The sequence below is a fragment of the Talpa occidentalis genome, unplaced genomic scaffold (genome assembly GCF_014898055.3).
Source record: "Talpa occidentalis isolate TD23 unplaced genomic scaffold, MPIMG_talOcc4v2.1 talOcc4.3, whole genome shotgun sequence".
NCBI classification, from domain to species: Eukaryota; Metazoa; Chordata; class Mammalia; order Eulipotyphla; family Talpidae; genus Talpa; species Talpa occidentalis.
The window spans coordinates 14,259,326-14,278,306 of NW_023603184.1; the positions used below are offsets into that span (position 1 = coordinate 14,259,326).

The 18,981-nt window shown below is 42.2% G+C and overlaps 1 protein-coding gene across 3 annotated transcripts; it reads left to right on the forward strand.

Annotated features, from left to right (window-relative positions):
- Nucleotides 1-426: 426 nt before the first annotated feature.
- On the forward strand, nucleotides 427-16,802 carry CD59 (CD59 molecule (CD59 blood group)). Of its 3 annotated transcripts, none has more exons than XM_037522484.2 (4): nucleotides 427-561; nucleotides 6,555-6,638; nucleotides 11,467-11,568; nucleotides 16,383-16,801. In XM_037522484.2, exons 2-4 carry the CDS (start codon nucleotides 6,572-6,574, stop codon nucleotides 16,586-16,588), a joined length of 375 nt encoding a protein of 124 aa, XP_037378381.1. In that variant the 5' UTR covers nucleotides 427-561; nucleotides 6,555-6,571; the 3' UTR covers nucleotides 16,589-16,801. The 3 variants fall into 3 exon arrangements, with proteins under 3 accessions (XP_037378381.1, XP_037378379.1, XP_037378382.1); XM_037522482.2 differs by having other exon boundaries at nucleotides 427-649; nucleotides 16,383-16,800; XM_037522485.2 differs by lacking the exon at nucleotides 427-561 and adding an exon at nucleotides 893-943 and having other exon boundaries at nucleotides 16,383-16,802.
- Nucleotides 16,803-18,981: the final 2,179 nt, after the last annotated feature.

Sequence of the window (18,981 nt, forward strand, 5' to 3'; positions counted from 1 at the left end):
CTCAGACAAAAACCATCAGTTATTCCTAAAACAGGAAGAGGGCAGATTGGAGAGTGTGTATTCATGTGGGTTTTGCCATGATCCCTGAATCCAAGGCTAACAAGCCCCCCCTCCACCCATATGATCTCTTGAGCCAGGGGGAAGGAGGAGGAAGAATTTCTGTGGGAGATGAAAGGCATGTTGGGGACTGTAGTTGGGGTGGGCACTCTAGCCTGCCAACCATTTAAAAAAAGGTTCTAAGTATTACTATTCACTGGAGAAAATTGTGCAGAATGCCCTTAATAGGGGAAACTGCAAATTTAGGTGGTATGGAGTTCTGGGGTGGTTGTCTCTGATAGCAGGACCTCAAGGTAGCTGGGAGGGGCTGTTCTATTATGATGGTGCCTTTCCCTTCCCGCTGATGTAATTACGGAATATTGAGTACTAAAACTGCTGATGTAATAACTGAGCAGCTGATCTTTGTCTTGGTATCTCAGCATGCTTGGGGCTGTGCAGATACTATGTCTGTCCACAGTGATAAGGAAACATGAGCTCCAGGCTCCTGACACTACTAGCTGCCAGGTAAAGTTAAGCCACTTGTGAATTACCAGCTCCTGTGAATGGAAATAAGGTCTACCGACTCTGCAACTCACCTGTTGTCTTGGGACAGGTAACTTTATCTCCCCTGCCAGGCCTCCATTATTAATTCCTATAAAATAAAAACTTTGGGTTTTATTTTGAGGACTTCAGTTCATAAGTCTCTAAGGCCTCAGGCTCCCAGGAGCAATAACTATATTCACAGGTATTTGTGAATATAGTGGAAATGCTGTCTGTAAAATCTTCTCTTGTGACCTCAGCTTAATTATTTACTTCAGAAGCTAAATAAACAAGAAGTCACCCCACCAGAGGGGGAGTAACTATGGTGAAGAACTCAGACCTGGTAGACCCAGGTACCAGTTCTGAGGTTGGTGTATTCATTTTCTATTTTCTGCTGAGACAAATCCCCATAAATGCAGTGGCTTAACAGCACAGGTTTATTCATTTTAGGTTCCTACATCAGAAGTCTGGCATGGGCCTTAAATGGGTTCAAGTCAAGGTGTTGGTGGGGCTGTGTTCCTTTGTGGAGCCTCTGTGAGAGAATCCTTTCTTGCTCATTTGAGTTATTGGCAGAATCCAATTCTTGTGATCGGTGGACTGAGGTCCCATTCAGTTGAGGACTTTCCTAGTTTCTGGTGGCTGCCTCCCTCTGTTTTCAAAATAGTGCTGTGTTCTGCAGTGAGAGGTGAAGTACATCTTACTCTTCAAATCTCTTGCCTCTCTGCTACACTTCTCTTCCTCTTCAATAGGTGATTATGATGGGCTCACTGGAAAACCCAGAATAATTTCTCTAACCTTCATCTCATTTACAGTCACTTGTCATGTAAGGTTGGTTATATTCATAGGTACCCACAATTACTGTGTGGCCATCTTTGGAGAAGAGATATTATTCCACCTGCCACAGTTGCCTAAATTAGTTCCCCTCCTCAATTTTTAGTTTCGTCTTATAAATGGAACCAGAGATTGAACCCACTTGGCAGAGAAGTGTGAGGATTCAATACAGATCACATGTCAAAAGGCCATTAGCCGGGGCCTTTTGCTCACTGAATGGAAGCTGGTGCAGAAAGAAGGACTTGCCTAATGGCTGCCACTCAGTGAAACAGGACTTGATGTCCTCACACAGGCCCTTAAAATGGAAAGAGCCTCTCATTATTTCATCAACACTAACATTTTCCCCAACCCTGTTGGGAGAGTCGCTTCCAATGCTGTCTGAACTAGCTTCTTCCTTGTCCCAGGTTATTCTGTAGCCCTCCTCAGGAATGCCAGTCCTGCATCTGCGAAATCAGACCTCCAGGGGTGGCGTCCAGCAATCTGTGTTTAACAGCCCTGTGGGTGATTCTAATACCCACTTACTGTTCAGAACCAGCACCACTGCCCTAATCTGTATTCTTCCTAGTCTTTGGTTGGTAACCACCTCTGCTCAATTGTAAGGAGCCTTGCCTGGCTGAAAGGTCACCTGCTTACAGTGACACCTGCTCAGCAGTCACCTGCTTACAGTGACCCGGTCACAGTGAGTTTACAAATGATGAGTGTGGGGATGACTTGGTGCCAATTGAACCTGCTTCACCATGGCAAATATGCCCACCAGTGAAAGCCCAAAGTTCATTTAGGTTACATCATTCAATAATTTTGATAAATGCTTTATGTTCAGTTTTCTTTGGATTATTTAGATAGGTAGGTGGGTAGATAGATATTTGGGGATACTGGATGGGCGTTTGGGGAGCACAATACCATGTCTTTTTTTTCCTATTTAAAATAATTGAATATAGAGGTTCATTCTACTCATAAATTGAGGGGTCATAAGGTACATACTTCCAGCTATAAAAGTCAAGAGGAGGTAATACACAGCATAGCGACTGTAGTAACACTGTACTGCATGTTTGAAAGTTGCTGAGAGCAGATCTTAAAAATTCCAATTGCAAGAAAACAAGTATATTAGGTCTATGATGACAGAAGTAATTATTGTGATGATCATTTTGAAGTATATACAAATTTATCATGTTGTATACAGAAAATAATATGTTATATGTCAACTATACTTTAAAAATATAATAGTGGGGGCCTCCCCGGTGGCGCAGTGGTTGAGTGCTGGGATGCGAAGCTGCCCACAGCCTCTGCAGCGCCGGTTCGATCCCCGGCTGCTCCCCGGCCACTGGAGGAGGGTCCCACATGGCGCGCAGACCTTTCATGCTGCCCGCTGCTCCCCTCAGCAGTGTACTTCGGTCCTTCTGTCTGCTCTGCTCCCCGCTCTGGCTCTGGTGGATTCTCTCACCCTCCCGCACTTCTGACTGTACCCAGTGCTTGTTTAAATAAATAAAAAAATAAATCTAAATTTAAAAAAAGTAATATATTTAACACCTGGCACACCATCCAACAAGGGACTGATATCAAGGATCTACAGTAAATTCAACAAAAAGGAAACAGTCCACTAAAAAAATTGGAGGAAGAACTAAGTAGACACTTCTCCAAAAAAGACATACCAATATCCAACAGGCACATGAAAAATGTTCATCACATATCAGGGAATTGCCAGTCCAAACAACGAGATACCACTTCACACCTGTTTCGAGAACAGCCCATGTCAAAAAGACCAGAAACAGCAAGTACTGGTGAAGGTGTAGAGAAAAAAGGACCCTCTGACCTTGTTGGTAGGAATGTAGCCAGGCGCAATCCCTGGGGAAAGCAGCGTGGAGATTTCTCAAAAGACTACATATGGATCTGCCATACGATCCAGCAGTTCTACTCCTGAGTATGTACCCAAAAGAAAACATTAATTCAAAAGGAAACCAGAATTCCCACATTCACCGCAGCACTGTCGATAATAACTAAGATACAGAAACAACCTAAGTGCCCACGACAGATGAATGGATCAATATGTTGTATATAAACAGATGGAATATTACTCAGCAATCAAAAAAGATAAACTCATGCCATTTGCATCAACATGGACATGGATGGAGCTAAGTGAAATAAACCAGTAGGCAAAAGATAAATACCCAATGGTGTCACTTATATGTGGTATACAGGAAAACCAAACGGTCAGATAAAGACAAATTTTAAAACCAACCCTTGAAGGCAGATCAGAGCTCTATGGCTTTTGGAGGGGAAATGGGAGAGTTGAGAGATGCGGATGGGGGTGCATTGGGAGAACACAGTGGATTATGGCAAAAGACCAAATGCTTTGGTATGGGGAGTGCTATGGTGTCTACACCTGAGGGGGGAAATCCAGTACTGTCAAAACATGACCAAGCAATGGCACTTCAATAACAATTACAAAATATTAAATATAAAAAAATTTAAACATAAACTCATAATTCTACCATTCTGTTGACATATTCCAAAATGTTTGGAAAACTTGGTACAGAATTTCAAGTATTTTTTTATTTTAAAGCTAGTTTTTTTCTTTCCTTTTTAAGATTTGTTTTATTTATTTATGCATACAAGAGCTGGGGTGTAGGCCAGAGGTGTGAGGGCTGGGAGGCAAGAGGATTCACCAGAGACAGAGTGGGGGGCACAATGGGCAGATTGACTGAAATATACTGCTGAGGGGAGCAGCAGGTGAGACAGGAGAGGTCTGCTGAGCCATGGGTTATCTCCCTGACGGGCAATTGAACTTATGCTGCAGATAGCTTCATAGTGCTGAGACTTAGCCCATTGCACCACCAGGGAGGCCTGAAGCTAGTTTTTTCTTAATGGATTACCATTTTCATGTCAGTTACTCTTTAACATGTCTGTGGAATTGTACCTGAATTTACTCAACTCCTCCTTGTTGTACATGCATGTTGCCATACTATTACTATTTTAAACAGAACTATGTCCTAAACTGTTTACTTTTTCCTTTGCTTAATAAATCTATTTGGAGCTCCCCTGAAAGAATTTATTTTAGGGTCAACTTAAGAACCACACAGCAAAATCTGTCCTTTTAAGACTGATCTCAAGTGTGTTTTGCAACTCCAAAGTGGTATTTCCCAGTGGCTCCGCCTATCTTTATCTGTACCTTGTTGTCTCCAGACAAGCTCTCTGAGTCCATTTGTACCTTATTCTGAAGATGTCAGGTTGCTTCCAGTAATTAAATCCATTGCTTAAAGGTGTCCTTGTGCTTTTAGGGAACAGTTTTAGTGCCAGGCCTTCTGAGTGTATCTTGCGTGTACTTGTTAGGTTTGCGTTGATTAGCAAAGTCCAAATGGTGCGTCAGGTTCATCCACAATCTCAGCTGCACGGATGGGCCTGTCTTAGCAGGCTGATCCTTTCTAACACAGTCATCAGGGAACAATGTATGTATGTCACCGTGCTTGTTGTAACTGTTATTTAGATCAAGGACCACCCTGGGGGGAGCCAAGAATCAGCCTGAATCCTTTCCAGACTTTTCCTCATCCCAGTCAGATGGTTCCTCCCTCTTCCTGCAGCAGCAGCTATTCTTAACTTTGAGGATGTGTCTGAGCCCACTGTCTCTATGTTGGTGGGGGGAGGGGGGTGCTGTGTCATTACCTTCCACTCTTTGTTCACGTGTGGCTCTTCTTCCAGGCCCAAGCCCTGTTTAAGTTGAATGTCAGTTAGCCTTTCTACCCCAAACCCCTGAGGGTGAGGGAGGAACCAAGCAGGAAGCAGGAGCAATAGTGATTCTTTCACTTCTGTCTTTTGGCACCAGGCAGATGGCAGTTATAGGGGAGAAGGTGCCAGGAGGAGGGTCTAGGATCTCTTCCTCCTCTATTAGGGTCCAGAGACCTCAGTGCTTCCATCTCTCAGGGTCAAGGACAAGAACAAAGATCCCTGGGGAGTCAGGTACTCATGTAACAGGGTGGGCCCCAGGAAAGGGGGAGGTTCCAGGTTTCCTGCCCCACCCAAAAGGAGGGTGGAGCTGAGCAGGGAGGGAAGAAGCTGCAGAGGAGACTGAGGAAGGAAGGAAGCAGCATGGAGAGCCTGGAGGAGACCTGGAGAGGCACATGGAACTGAGAGACACGTGAAGAAACTGCACTTGCCTTTTGGTCGTGGACTGGGTGACACAGATGTGGGTGAGACTCGTGGGGAGGTGACAAAGGCAGTTTTTGTCTTGATTTTGCTCTTTTCTGCCCAGATTTGTCTGGTTGTTTCTGATCCTTTTCTGTGGGTCCCCACTGGAAGATGCTTTAGACTTGTGGCAGGTTTTCAGGCCTTATTCTGGGCCAATCCTGCTTGGGCGGACTTTTACCCACGAGGGGACGGGTAACTTTGGGTGCTTGATTTAGAAACTAGATTCTTTGCCTTTCCTGTCTTGTTTCCTAGTTGTATTAAAGTTCCTTCCCATTAAAGTCTCATATGTTTTGTGTTGATGCGGTGGATGGCAGAACCTATTTAGAGCAGGTAGGTTTGTGGGGTCTGGGCTGCCCCTCTCCCTGCCCTGTAACACTCAGACCAGGAGGTGTAGACACGCCAGTCTGACTTAAGGCAAGAAGTCTGTGGTAGGGTGTGGTTGGGTGTGGAGTCTAGTGTGAGTTAGGAAGGGGTGACATGGCATTAAGCTGTTTTATCTCACCTAATTCTCCTGGCACTGGGAGGCATCTATGTATCTGCCATTTGTTAGAAAGGAGGAGAGCAAGACTTTGTCACTCCAGGTTCTGAGCTCTTAGCCACCACCCTTGGGCTGTCTCAGGCCCTTACTGCACAGGGGTGCTGTGGGCAGCTAACTCCCAGAAGGGTCAGCGTGGCTGGTGGTGACCATTAGGAGACTGGGGCGGTGCTTGCTGTGCTTTGACTCTGCATAGCTGCCCCCCTCACCGGACTAGGAACATTTCTTTAGTAAGTTCAGGTCTCGGGGTAGGAGGCGGGAATTAAGTGTAGCCCCCAAGAGCACTCTTGGTTCATGGCACCCCAGCCATGCTTTCTTGGTCTGCTAGCTCCTTCCCATGTATCCCGAAGCCCCTAGATCTTCCAGTTCTTGGTTTCTGAGATCACTGGCAATCATTTGTTGGTTCATGACCCTCTGTGTCCCTTCCATCCAGATTCTGTGACTACTACAATGGGAAACAAAGGAAGATTCATCATGCTTGGGCTCCTACTCATCCTGGCAGTACTCTGCCACTCAGGTACGTGGCCCAGTGGGCCAGCAATCTTGACTATATATAAGGCACCTTGGCCATGAGCTTTCTTTATCTGGTCCCCCCTTCCCCAAGCCCTCCTCTCCCCAGTATATTTGCTATAATTATAATAATCTGGTCATAACCAATTTGGGGCAGTTGGTATTTATTTCTAGAGTAGGCACAGGCTTAGGTCTTCCGTTGTCTTGTGACAAGTCTCAGGGTACACTTAGGCCCTTCCTTAGAGAGACGAGGTGTGAGGCGAATGAAAGGGTTCTGCTGCTGCTGCCCAGACTTTGAGGCACCTGCAGGGATACATTTCTCTACATTCCACCTGTTTTAAATCAGAATCAGATCCCTTCTACCCCAGCCAAGCAGCTTCTACCCTGTCTTAGTAGCTAGAATATCAAGTAGCTGTTTGCTGACTTACTGTTTGTCCCTCTCCTGGGTCCCCTTAACAATTTGTGCTGTTTCCTTCCTCTTCCCACTCATTAGAAGGCTATTGTGTTTATAGAGGACTGCGGTGATGGTGTGCAGGTGCCTTGGGGAAGGAAATTCTATGGGGACTCAATCTGAGGGGGTGGGGGGGAGCAAATATTGTTTAAAAATTTTAAAAAAAATTTAAAAAAAGACTATTGTGTTTAAATCAAGCTTGGGTTTAGGAACCGGCTTGAGTTTGAGTTCCAGCTCTCTTAGTCACAGTGTGACGTTGGACAAGTTAATGTTTTCATCTTAGTTTTCACTTGAAAAATGGGGTTGGAGCTTATCTCTTCCAGTGTTTCGTGAAGATCAGGAACGTAGCACAGAATGTCATGGTCAAGCCAAGACATCACTGGGTAAATGTGTTTGCCCCACAGAAGTTCCAAATGTAGACTTTGATTCCTCCGTTTAAAGGTTTGTCAAAAGGAGCAAAGACTATGCATTGGAGCAAAGAAAGTTTGTTCAATAAATGGTGCTGGGAAAACTGGGTCGCTACATGCAAAAGAATGAAGCTTGACCACTACCTCACACCATACACAAAAATCAACTCAAAATGGATTAAAGAACTAGACATAAGACCTGAAACCATAAAATACATAGAAGGAAATATAGGCGAAACACTATGTGATTTGCACATCAAAGACATCTTTACAGACACATCACCCAAAGCAGTGATAGTGAAGGCAAAGATAAACAGCTGGGACTACATCAAATTAAAGAGCTTCTGCACAGCAAAAGAGACAATAACAAAAACAAAGAGAAACCCCACCAACTGGGAGAACATTTTTGCACACAACACTAATGATAAAGGACTGATCACAAAAATCTGCAAAGAGCTGATGAGACTCAACAACAACAAAGAAAATAATCCAGTCAAAAAATGGGCAGAAGAGCTAAAAAGAAACTTCTCTGAAGAGGAAATGCAAATGGCCAACAGGCATATGAAAAAATGTTCAACATCACTTGTCATCAGGGAAATGCAAATCAAAACTACCATGAGATACCATCTTACACCAGTGAGAATGGCACATATTAAAAAAACTAGCAACAACAAATGTTGGCGAGGGTGTGGAGAAAAAGGAACTCTCCTGCACTGTTGGTGGGAGTGCAAACTGGTCCAACCACTGTGGAGAGCTGTGTGGAGATTTCTGGACCTACTAAACATAGAGCTTCCATATGATCCAGCAATTCCACTCCTAGGTATTTACCCAAAGGACACAGAAACATCAATTCCAAAGAGCACCTGCACCCCTATGTTTATAGCAGCACTGTTTACAATAGCTAAGCTTTGGAAACAACCCAAATGCCCAAAAATAGATGACTGGATCAAGAAGATGTGGTACATATATACCATGGAATATTACTCAGCATTCAAAAAAGATAAACACATGCAATTTGCAGCAACATGGATGGCGCTGGAAGGGATCATGCTCAGCGAAATAAGCCAAAAAGAAAAAGAAAAATACCGGATGGTCTCACTCATAGCAGGAATCTAGAAAACTTAAATAAGGGACCAGGAAAATGAATATAAGAAAGTGAAAATCAAAATCAACAAAAAACTATGAACCAGAGACACTTTTTGGGGGGTGGGGGGTGGGAGGGGAAGGATTGGGGTCGGATTGGGGTCAGAATGGTGCGTTTGCAATTGTATGGGGGAATATAAAAATAAAATTTATTATAAAAAAAAAATAAAGGTTTGTCAAGAAGCCCCATGAATTGTGGCTCTCTCCAGGGGAAACCTCACTCCTGTGGGCAACCTTTTCAAATATCCAGACTAGAGCAGCACCTCCCTCTCTCACATTCTTTCTCTCATGTATGTGCACACACATGCAGACCTCGGAAAGGACTGAAGAGAAACTGCATCTTTGTCCATGTCATTATGAGTCCCTTCTCACACGGGCATGACAAAGACTGACATTGGGGAAGAACCGGAGACAGAGTGGGCTAATGGGGCCTTCCCCCCGACTTGAGGGATGGCTCCAAATCTGCAGCTTTGTAGTCCTTTGGGTGTCCTTGGGTGAGTCACTTCACCTCTCCAGCTACCTGCATACAAAGCAGGGAAGGAGGGGGTCTTTTTGGATGTCTTTTCAAAGAGTTAACCTGGAAGCTACCCAGATCAGCAGGTCCTGCTAGAATGGATTTCATACCTATGAAGGCAGCCGTGGCCATTTAAGATGCTGTAGAGAGCTGGGCTTCTATCTGTGCTGAGGAAGTGAGGAGCCACTTTTTACTGACCTTCTGAGAAATTCCCTCACTGGTAATGCACCTAAGCTTTGGCCTTAGAACTAGACGTCTGCTCTTAAGGGTCTAAAATGCACACTTGGTTTGACCATGACATTCTATGAGATTTTAAATATTTCACCCTTCAAAATGTCTTTTCCCAGGGATATGTACTTCTATATACAGATTCCATGGCAGAAGCCATAAGGTAGGAAGAAAGTCATATCTGAATATAAAAATTTTTTTCTATGTGAATAAGTAAAATTTTCTTCCATTTCTTAATTCTCAGCCTTTCCCCATCACAACTGTGGACTACAACTTATCCTTTTCTTGCCACCATTGTTTTATAAAGAGAAGGGAAAATAGTCCAGCTTAACATGAAATCTAGCTGGCAGTGGTAAATCCTACAACTTGAATAGGAGCAATGGCCATTTAACAAACTGGGGAACTGCATTGCCATGTTATTTACAATAGCCAAGTTATGGAAAAACAATCTAAGTGCCCAACATGCGATAAGCAGATAAAGAAAATATGATATATATACATACAATGAAATACTACTCAGCTATGGAATACTACTCAGCTATTAAAAAGATGAAACCTGGCCATTTGCAACAACACAGATGGAGGGGATTATGCTAAGTGACAGAAGTCCAGGAAAAAAAATACTGGACAGGGCATCCCTGGTGGTGCAGGTGGTTGAGTGCCGCGCTGTGAAGCTATCTGCAGCCTCTGCAGCGCCGGTTCGATCCCGGCCAGCCGGCGAGGGTCCCACATGGCAAAGCAGACCTCTCCTGTCTCGCCTGCTGCTCCCCTCAGCAGTTTATTTCATCAGTCTGCCTGTTTTGTTCCCCACTCTGTCTCTGGTGAATCCTGTCACCCTCCCACGCATCTGGCCTGTTTGACCATGACATTGTATGAATAAATAAATCTTTTAAAAAATACTGGACAGTTTCACTAATATGTGGGATATAAAGAAACAAAGTAAGACCAAACTCATCCTAGAAATCTGACTATAGATTTGAGCTACCATGGGTGTAGGGTGGGGGCAATTATGGGGGGTGGCCCAATGGACTATGGTGGAGGTCTTTGAGTACCTAGGTGGTAAGTATGGTTTGGTAACCTACATCTGAAAAGGTATGAACCTATACCCCTAAATCATAGACAGCATAGTAAACCAATGTTACCTCAATAAAAAAAATACAATTAAAAAATGAGATGCTACAAATGGGGAGCCTGAGGTAATTTGCTTCTGATGTAAGTTTACCTCTGAGTTCAGTGTTGCTGCTACTCCCTGGCTCCCCCATTCACGTGGATTTAGGGTGCTTAGGTGCTGTCTTTCCTCCTTGATCACATGTGCTTCTGACAATGGTCACCCAGTGGTCATTAGACTTTTTCTGTAGAAAGCCAGATAGTCAATATATTAGGCTTTGCAGGCTGAGACAAAATCAAGGATATTATATGGGCTTTTCTATACACGACAAGAAAGAAAACAAATTTCTGCAAATGTTTAATTGATAAAATTCAAAATGTAATTATTGAGCAGAGTGATCTATCATATAGTCCCATTAATGAAAAGAATGGAATTTGGTGGGGTGGCGATAAAATTTTGCTTAATTGGCATTCAAAAAATAGTGCTCCCTATCACCGAATCATCTCAAGTCTGATAACACAGATCTGAAATGAAGAGCCTATGTAAATCATCCTTGAAAATGTCTTTAATATTTTTATTATAGGTACTCCCAAATAATGATTATTAGCCCATGAGGATATAATTTAATAAAGCATAACCATTGCTTGGAAGATATTTATAGAATTCTGGTAGTTTATTCTCAATAATTTCCTTTTAATAATGATATTAGTCACTTCCTGTTGAAGTTTTAGGCAGAAGCTTCTCAACTTTGTAGTTATATGGATTTTGAAACAGGAAATTCCCTTTGCACTTGCAGCAGGGTCTAGAAAAATGTTGCTGAAATTAGCTTGAGCTTGTAAAAATATACCTGCTGCAGAGTTGGGTGGGAATGGAAGCTCACATGAGTTGCCAACTGCTGCCCCAGATGTGGACTTTCTGTGGCTGCCAGGAAGGCAAGACCATGCTGTTGTAACAAGACCTGACTGGCTTTCTTCCTCATTCTAGGTCACAGCCTGCAGTGCTTCCATTGCATTAAACCAACCAAACCCTGCACTAACAACAACACTTGCCTTGAAAATTTTGATAGGTGTCTCACTCTCATAGGAGGTAAGAGACTCCCCCTTCCCTCTCTCTTCAGTGGAATGGATGATAAGAACCATGAGGTGGGGGCGAGGGGCGGGAATGGTGCCACCATAATTCTCATGAAACTTCTCTTCAACAAGTGGTAGCTACTATTTGATGCCACAGGTCACATACCACTAAGCACTTTATATATATATATTTTTTAAAATATAATGCTTCCCACCTCCCATGCAGAGTCATCTTTCATTCTCATTTGATAAATGAGAAAACTGAGGCTCAAATTAACCAACAGACTAAGGTCAAGTAATCAATTCAGAATTTGAACATGAGAATCCATCTAATCCATACAAGTGTTAATCCAACACTTGTATGTTTAACAGTAACAATGGCTGTCTTCCATCTTTTAAGAGCCCTCTGTAGGCCAGAGCCTGAGGTAGGGGCTAGGGATGTGAACGTGTGAAGAAAGGAGATATTAAAGTCATGAAGAGGTCTATTTAGTGATACAAAGGACTTTACTTATATCTCATTGCATAGATTAGGTAGTAAAGAGTTTGAGAGATGCAAGCAGAGCTCAAAAGACAAGTAGAAAGTAAGGGGTTAAACAGAGGAGGTTCCTGGGTTGGAAAAGCACTCACCCATGGGTGTGGGCTGGGGGACTGCTAACATTGACTAGTCCTGTCAAATCTGCATTTTCCAAATTGATGAGACTATGAAATCTTCATCTCCATAAATCCTATTAAGATCAAATTTGGGAAATTATGGATAGCAAAGACACATCTCTGTTCTTGCTGCATGTGGTCCTGGATTGAATAGACATATGAAAATAATACTGATCAAGAAATGGCTATTTAAAGCTGTGTGGAGATTCTTCAACCTACTAAAGATAGAGCTTCCATATGATCCAGCAATTCCACTCCTAGGTATTTACCCAAAGGACACAGAAACATTAATTCCAAAGGGCACCAGCACCCCTATGTTTGTAGCAGCACTATTTACAATAGCTAAGCTTTGGAAACAACCCAAATGCCCAAATATAAATGACTGGATTAAGAAGATGTGGTACATATACACAATGGAATATTACTCAGCAATCAAAAAAGATAAACTCATGCAATTTGCAGCAACATGGATGGAGCTGGAAGGGATCATGCTCAGCGAAATAAGCTAGAAAGAAAAAGAAAAATACCGGACGGTCTCACTCATAGCAGGAATTTAGAAAACCTAAATAAGGGACCAGGAAAAAGACTATAATAAAGTAAAAATCAAAATCAACAAGGAACTATAAACCAGAGACACACTCTGGGGGGCTGGGGGCGGAGGAGGAAGTAGGATCAAAACAAGGGGGTGGGGATTGTATGGGGACTATAGCCAAGATGAAAATGCATACATTGTGCAAAAATGAAAAATAATGTAAAAATATATAAAATAAAAAGAGTGGGATATCAAGAACTTGCAATAAAGGGGGTGCAACTGTATGGGGAATATAAAAATTTTTAAAAATCGCTATTTCAGGTTGTCCCTGGTGTATAAAGTAACACCCTCAGGCTTACATCTCTATGAGATAAAAGTAAAAACGCCCTTCAAGGTTATTTAATGTGTATACCCTCTACCACAATCTCTTTCAGGATCAGCATTCCATAGCAAGGAATGCTGACCATACCATGTAAACTCATAAAAATTAGCTTGGGAGATCTCCAGGTTCAGAAAAACCTGTTAGAAAGGAGATCATTTTCACCAAAAAATGCAAAATCCCTCAGTGAGTAAGGACAGATCAGAATTATCAAAAAAGGGAGGGGGTGAGAAATATCTGAACATTTGATATAAACTGAAATACATCTAAATTCCAAGCCCTACATGTGATGTCCTTGATACTATAAAGGGACATGGGAGGCAGTGTTTATGTTCTACACTGTTTTTTTTTTTTTTTTTTTTAAAGATTTATTTATTTATTTATACAAGCACTGGGTACAGTCAGAAGCACGGGAGGGTGAGAGAATTCACCAGAGCCAGAGCGGGGAGCAGAGCAGGCAGAAGGACCGAAGTACACTGCTGAGGGGAGCAGCGGGCGGCAGGAGAGGTCTGCGCGCCATGTGGGACCCTCCTCCGGTGGCCGGGGAGCAGCTGGGGATCGAACCGGCGCCACAGAGGCCACGGGCAGCTTCGCAACCCAGCGCTCAACCGCTGCGCCACCGGGGAGGCCCTGTTCTACACTGTTAATGTAGAACATATAGTAAGGCCTCAAAAGGACAATCATTTACTCTGCAAAAAAAAAAAAAAAATATGGGTTTTAATCTCAGTCATCAGTGTCTGGTAGAACCCCCCACCACAAAAAGTGTAATTCCTAAATGGAAGAGTGAAGGCAGTATTGTGTGTAGAATTACTATTAGATCAGCAATTAGGAGCTCTGAGCTCTGTCCTGACCCCACTAAGTTCTTTCTGCCCTTATTTTTTTTTTTTTTTAATGGTTGTGTGTGTGTTGTATGATAGAGGTGGGAAGAAGAGGGAAAGAGAAAAACAGTTTAGAGTCCAAATCTTGTATGCCAACTCTCAATTCCTATTGCTCCTTATCTGAATGTGTTAAACTTTAATTTTTTTCCAACTTTATTTGGAAATATATGTATATACTTATAATTTAAATTATATATTTTAAAAATTGTATGCATTAAAGTACTCAATATTTGATATACATATAAATTGTGAAATAACCATAATATAATTCACCTGTCACCACACAGTTATCTTTTTGTGTGTGATGAGAACGTATAAGATCTACTCTCAGCAAATTTCAAGCACACATCACAGTATTACTAACTATAGTCTATATACTGCACATTATAGCCCCAGAAGTTATTCATTTTATTATGAATAGTTAAGCTTTTAAAAATGGTTAAGGTAAACAGTGAGCACACCTTTAAAAAGGGCCAAAATCCAAGGCACTGACACCACCAAATGCTGGTTGAGGATGTGGAGCAACAGGAACTCTCATTCATTGCTGGTGGGAAAGAAAAATGATAGTTAGGCAATTTCTTAAAAATTAAACATAATGCATCCCTTGGTTATTTACCCAAATGAGTTGAGAACTTATGTTCACACAAAAACCTGCACAGGGCCTCCCCTGGTGGTGCAGCGGTTGAGCGCTGGGCTGCGAGGCTGCCTGCAGCCTCTGCAGCGCCGGTTCGTTCCCCAGCCGCCGACAAGGGTCCCACAAAAAGAAAAAGAAAAAAGAAAAACCTGCACAGATGTTAATAGAAGCTTTATTCATAATTGCCAAAACTCGGAAGCAACCAAAGTGTCCTTCAATAGGTGAATGGAGGTACATCCAAAAAATGGACTAAAAAAGGAATGAGCTATCAAGTCATAAAAAGACATAAAAGAAAAATATTACTAAGTGACAGAAGCAAATCTGAAAAGGCTACATCCTATGTCATTCCATTCATCTGAATTCTAGAAAAGGCAAAACTAAGGAGATAATATGAAAGGTCAGCCAATGGTTGTCAGGGGTTAGGAAGGAAGCAGGAAGAATGAATAGGTAGAATGCAGAATTTTTAGGGCAGTGACTAATGGGCACATGTGATACATTTGCCAAACCCTATTACTGTGCAATACTGAGAGTGAACCCAAATAGAAATTATGGACTCTGGGTGATAATGGTGAGTCCATATAGGTTCATCTGTTGTAACCCATGTACCACTCTGGTATGGGTTAATAGTGGGGAAGGTAGTTTGCAGTAGCGGGTGGGGCATCACTATATGAGAACTGTATGAGAACTATCCTTTCTATTCAATTTTAACCATGAATCTAAACTCCTCTACAGACTAAAAGTCTATTTTTTTAAAAAGGGTAATGTAATCTTAAATATTTTTCTCCCAATAAACATAAGTCCCAAAACTTCAGCCAAACAAGCTAACAACAGTTCTTAAAATACAGATTTTCTGACCTTACAGGAAGGTAGATAGACTATTTCAATCCCCTCCAGGTCTGATCAATGTCCCACTGCCATAAGCATAAGTCAAAGACTAGGTACGACATTGGGGAGATTTACTCTTTCCACATTTCCCCGCCAACGGTAACATGGAATACTTACCTCTTGGAGTCAGGGGGCAGTTAGGAGAAAATGAATGATACTTCTGTGAAGATTACGTCTAGAGGAGAAGTAGGTGTTCTGGATTCATTCAAACACAGCTTACTGGAGTCCTGTCCAGGTTCTGCACGAGTAATCTATGTACTTAACCTGACAGGAGCCTCTGGTGACAGCACCTAGCAGTCATTGCTATAAAGGCCTTCCAAGTAAGAGACATCCCTGGGAGTGTCCTAGGACAACTGGGCAATGTTGCTTGGTGCAGGAAGACTCAAGCCTCAAATCTTCAAAAAGAATGGGAAAAATATGCCAAGCAGAGAAAGAATCTCTAAACTTCAGTGACTAGTAGAATTCACTTTTATTTGTGTGATCCTGATAGTGGCTTTGGAGAGAAGTTCACCATCATAATGTTGTTATGCAAATAAGATAATTACACTTGTATTTACAAGTAAATTCTAAATTCTTGCTGTATCAAGGGGCAATTATTTTAAATTTTTGGTAATCTCTATTAGAGTAAGTAACTATTGCCAACCACATGCACATATACCGGCTCTTACAAGACTTAGTTTTATGGAAAAGTTCCTTTAGAAAGGTGTTATGATTTGCTTAATTGTTCCCCTTCACAACCTAACTGGGGTGCACATCCTTGCCCTAATGTCTCTACTTCTACAGGATAAGTTCTAAAAAGTAGAATTAAGGGTTTGAAGGTAGGACTTTACCCATATGTTTGCTTACCCTTGTGTGTATGCTTCCCCCACAGGGAAAAGTAAATATTTCCGGTGTTGGCATTCTTCTCAGTGCAACTTCTTGGTTCTCAGTGAACAATTTGGGGAGATGAACCTGAAATATCATTGCTGCTCGGAGGACCTGTGTAACAAAGACCCAACTTCTTCCTCGTCAAAATCAGTAAACACAGCTCCGCTGGTGGCCCCAGTGCTAGCAGTAGCCTGGAGGCTTTGTCTCTAGGTCAACTCCAAGAGGACTTCTAAACATTCCATTTCTGTACACTCCTGACTTGTTTTGCTGTTGCATTCCCAAAGCTTTGTATTTTCCAACTGCATTCCATTGGGAAAGAATAAAACTAAGTTAAGCAAGGATAAGATAGAGGCTTTGAAGACCAGTCCTGTCCACAAAATGTGATCCACTTGTGAAATTCATTGTAAAAAGAAAGGTAAATGCATTTTCTCTGCTCATTGCTGGACCACCTTTGCAACCACAGCTGGAATAGTTTCTCTGCAGTCCTAAGTGATTTCTCTTCTGGTTCCTGGGACGTATTTAAATAGTATGATCAGCTCATTGAGAGCGGGGAGTGGGTCACAGGAAGTTCTTTTCAGCTCTCACGAGGAATTTTTTGGTCTTTACTGTCACTAGAAAAATGTAATAGCATACATTGATGGTTGTTCAAGCATTCTGCTTTTTCACTTTCTATCTTCATGGCTTTGGTCTTGTAGCTAGCCTCCATGAATGTTCCAGGTGAGGGCAGCCAGTCAGGGGGAAGGAGATCCTTCATGCAGATGACTGGAATGACTTGTCTTCTTAACTAGAAGGTGTTTGTCAGGTAAGGCGGGAAGTGCTCCAGAAGGCAGGATATAGAAATACAAGTTCAGTCTTCAAGAGAGGTTCCAGTGGCTGAAATCTGCACTTTTCTCTGTTCCTAAATTCTGTATGGTTCTTGGCATTTTTAATGGCATAAATTAATAGTGAGTTAAAGCTACCCTCCCCCAGACTTATTTTTTTTAATTGGAATGATGGGCTAGCTTGGCTTTGTCACACATGTTAAAGACCCAGCATTTTCACACTTGATGATGAGGGGGTACCTGTGATGAAGGGTACGTTCTGGTATGGGGATTCGGTGCCCCATGTTTTACATGGTTCTATCATCTCACTTTGCTAAAGAGGAAGCTACATCTAGATAAGTTAACAGAATCACTCAAGATCACTATGGCAAGATGCTGGCAATACCAGGATTCATACCCAACTCCCTGCGTGGTCACTCTGTATCCTGCCTAGTTTGTATACTGTCCTAAATGTGTTAGGACATAGACTTTGACAAGAAGCCTGGAATGAGACTGTGGTGCTTTTTGACTTGAGGAAATCATTCCCTTTTCTTAGGGAAAAAAAGACCATTAAGTACAGTTGTTTGTTGCTGGACAGTCAGGTTCCCTAATGGTGTGAGTTTTATAGAACCTAGTTAGGCCACCCAGAAACAGGAGAAAATCTCAAAATAACTGTGTTTGGCAAAGACCCGCTGCTTCCCATAAGTATTTCATTTTAGAATAGTAGCAATTAAGTGCATGCCTTTTGTGGTTGGGTTCAGATCCAGTCTTTTACACTAATTGGCATGTTTCTAGACAAGTTTTTTGAACCTTTCCAACCTCTGGCTTCCTGTACCTGCTCAAGGAATTGTTGAGGCTTGAGGGCACACATTTGTAAGGTGTCTGGCAGATAGGAAATGGACTGTTACTACAGACATAGGTTACAAGGAGAACAGGGTTGTTTAAAACTAATAATATACAGTTAGCTACGTTGCATCCACTCTATGAACATCAGCATATGTAGAAATTGACCAGAGATGTCCTTTTCAAATTACTTGTTATAACATTACTCACCATAAAATTATTTATCTAAACTAAAACTTTCTAGTTGTAGACTCATTATTTTGGAGTAAGATAAATGACCACGGTACTTAACTTCTAGATGGGTGCTACGAGGGTCCAAGGTTCCGTTGTAGATTAGAATGTTCTCAATTTCCCCAGCAGCTGTCTAGGTCCAGAGTCCCAATGGAGAACAGCATGTACCCTGCAAGGGACAATTGCACCAAATCAGGAAAAGGTGCCACCATTCTTATGCAGTGGCTTGGCAGGCTTCCTTCACTGATCAGCTTCCCTAGGGGCACTGCTATTGCCAACCTTGCTCTTACTGGTTATAGTCAAGTCATTCAATCCCAGAATGCTGGTCCTATATATGATCACTGTTCATACTGGCTCAACTAACCCACTCAACCTGGCCAAAGGTTTTACAGATATATAAATCAGATAACCTAAGATGTTGATACTGATGTCATAGCTCTTACTGAAATGTAGGTAACTCATATTGGTGTGAAGTGGTGCAACGGCCAGAATTTAGTGTTTTAGTGTTTAGGATTTAGGGATTTAGTGTTTCCATGAACTCTACTGGTACAGACAGAAACTTTAGTACCTGGCACTAAAGTTTTCACCAGGGAGTATAGCAGTTATAACTTGAGGGCTTACTTCCTAAGCATCATGTAGCTATGAGTTGACTTCATTTTTCTCAGCAACTGAATAGTATTGTTTATACCCAAATCCATCAAAGTGTTAACAAATTATAGTCTCACACCC

Bases quoted from the DNA above. Each gene is read 5' to 3' on its own strand.
- CD59 (XM_037522484.2), top strand. From the start codon at position 6,572: ATGGGAAACAAAGGAAGATTCATCATGCTTGGGCTCCTACTCATCCTG. The intron at 6,639-11,466 runs GTACGTGGCCCA...TCCTCATTCTAG, and splicing joins GGCAGTACTCTGCCACTCAG to GTCACAGCCTGCAGTGCTTC. The intron at 11,569-16,382 runs GTAAGAGACTCC...CTTCCCCCACAG, and splicing joins GTGTCTCACTCTCATAGGAG to GGAAAAGTAAATATTTCCGG.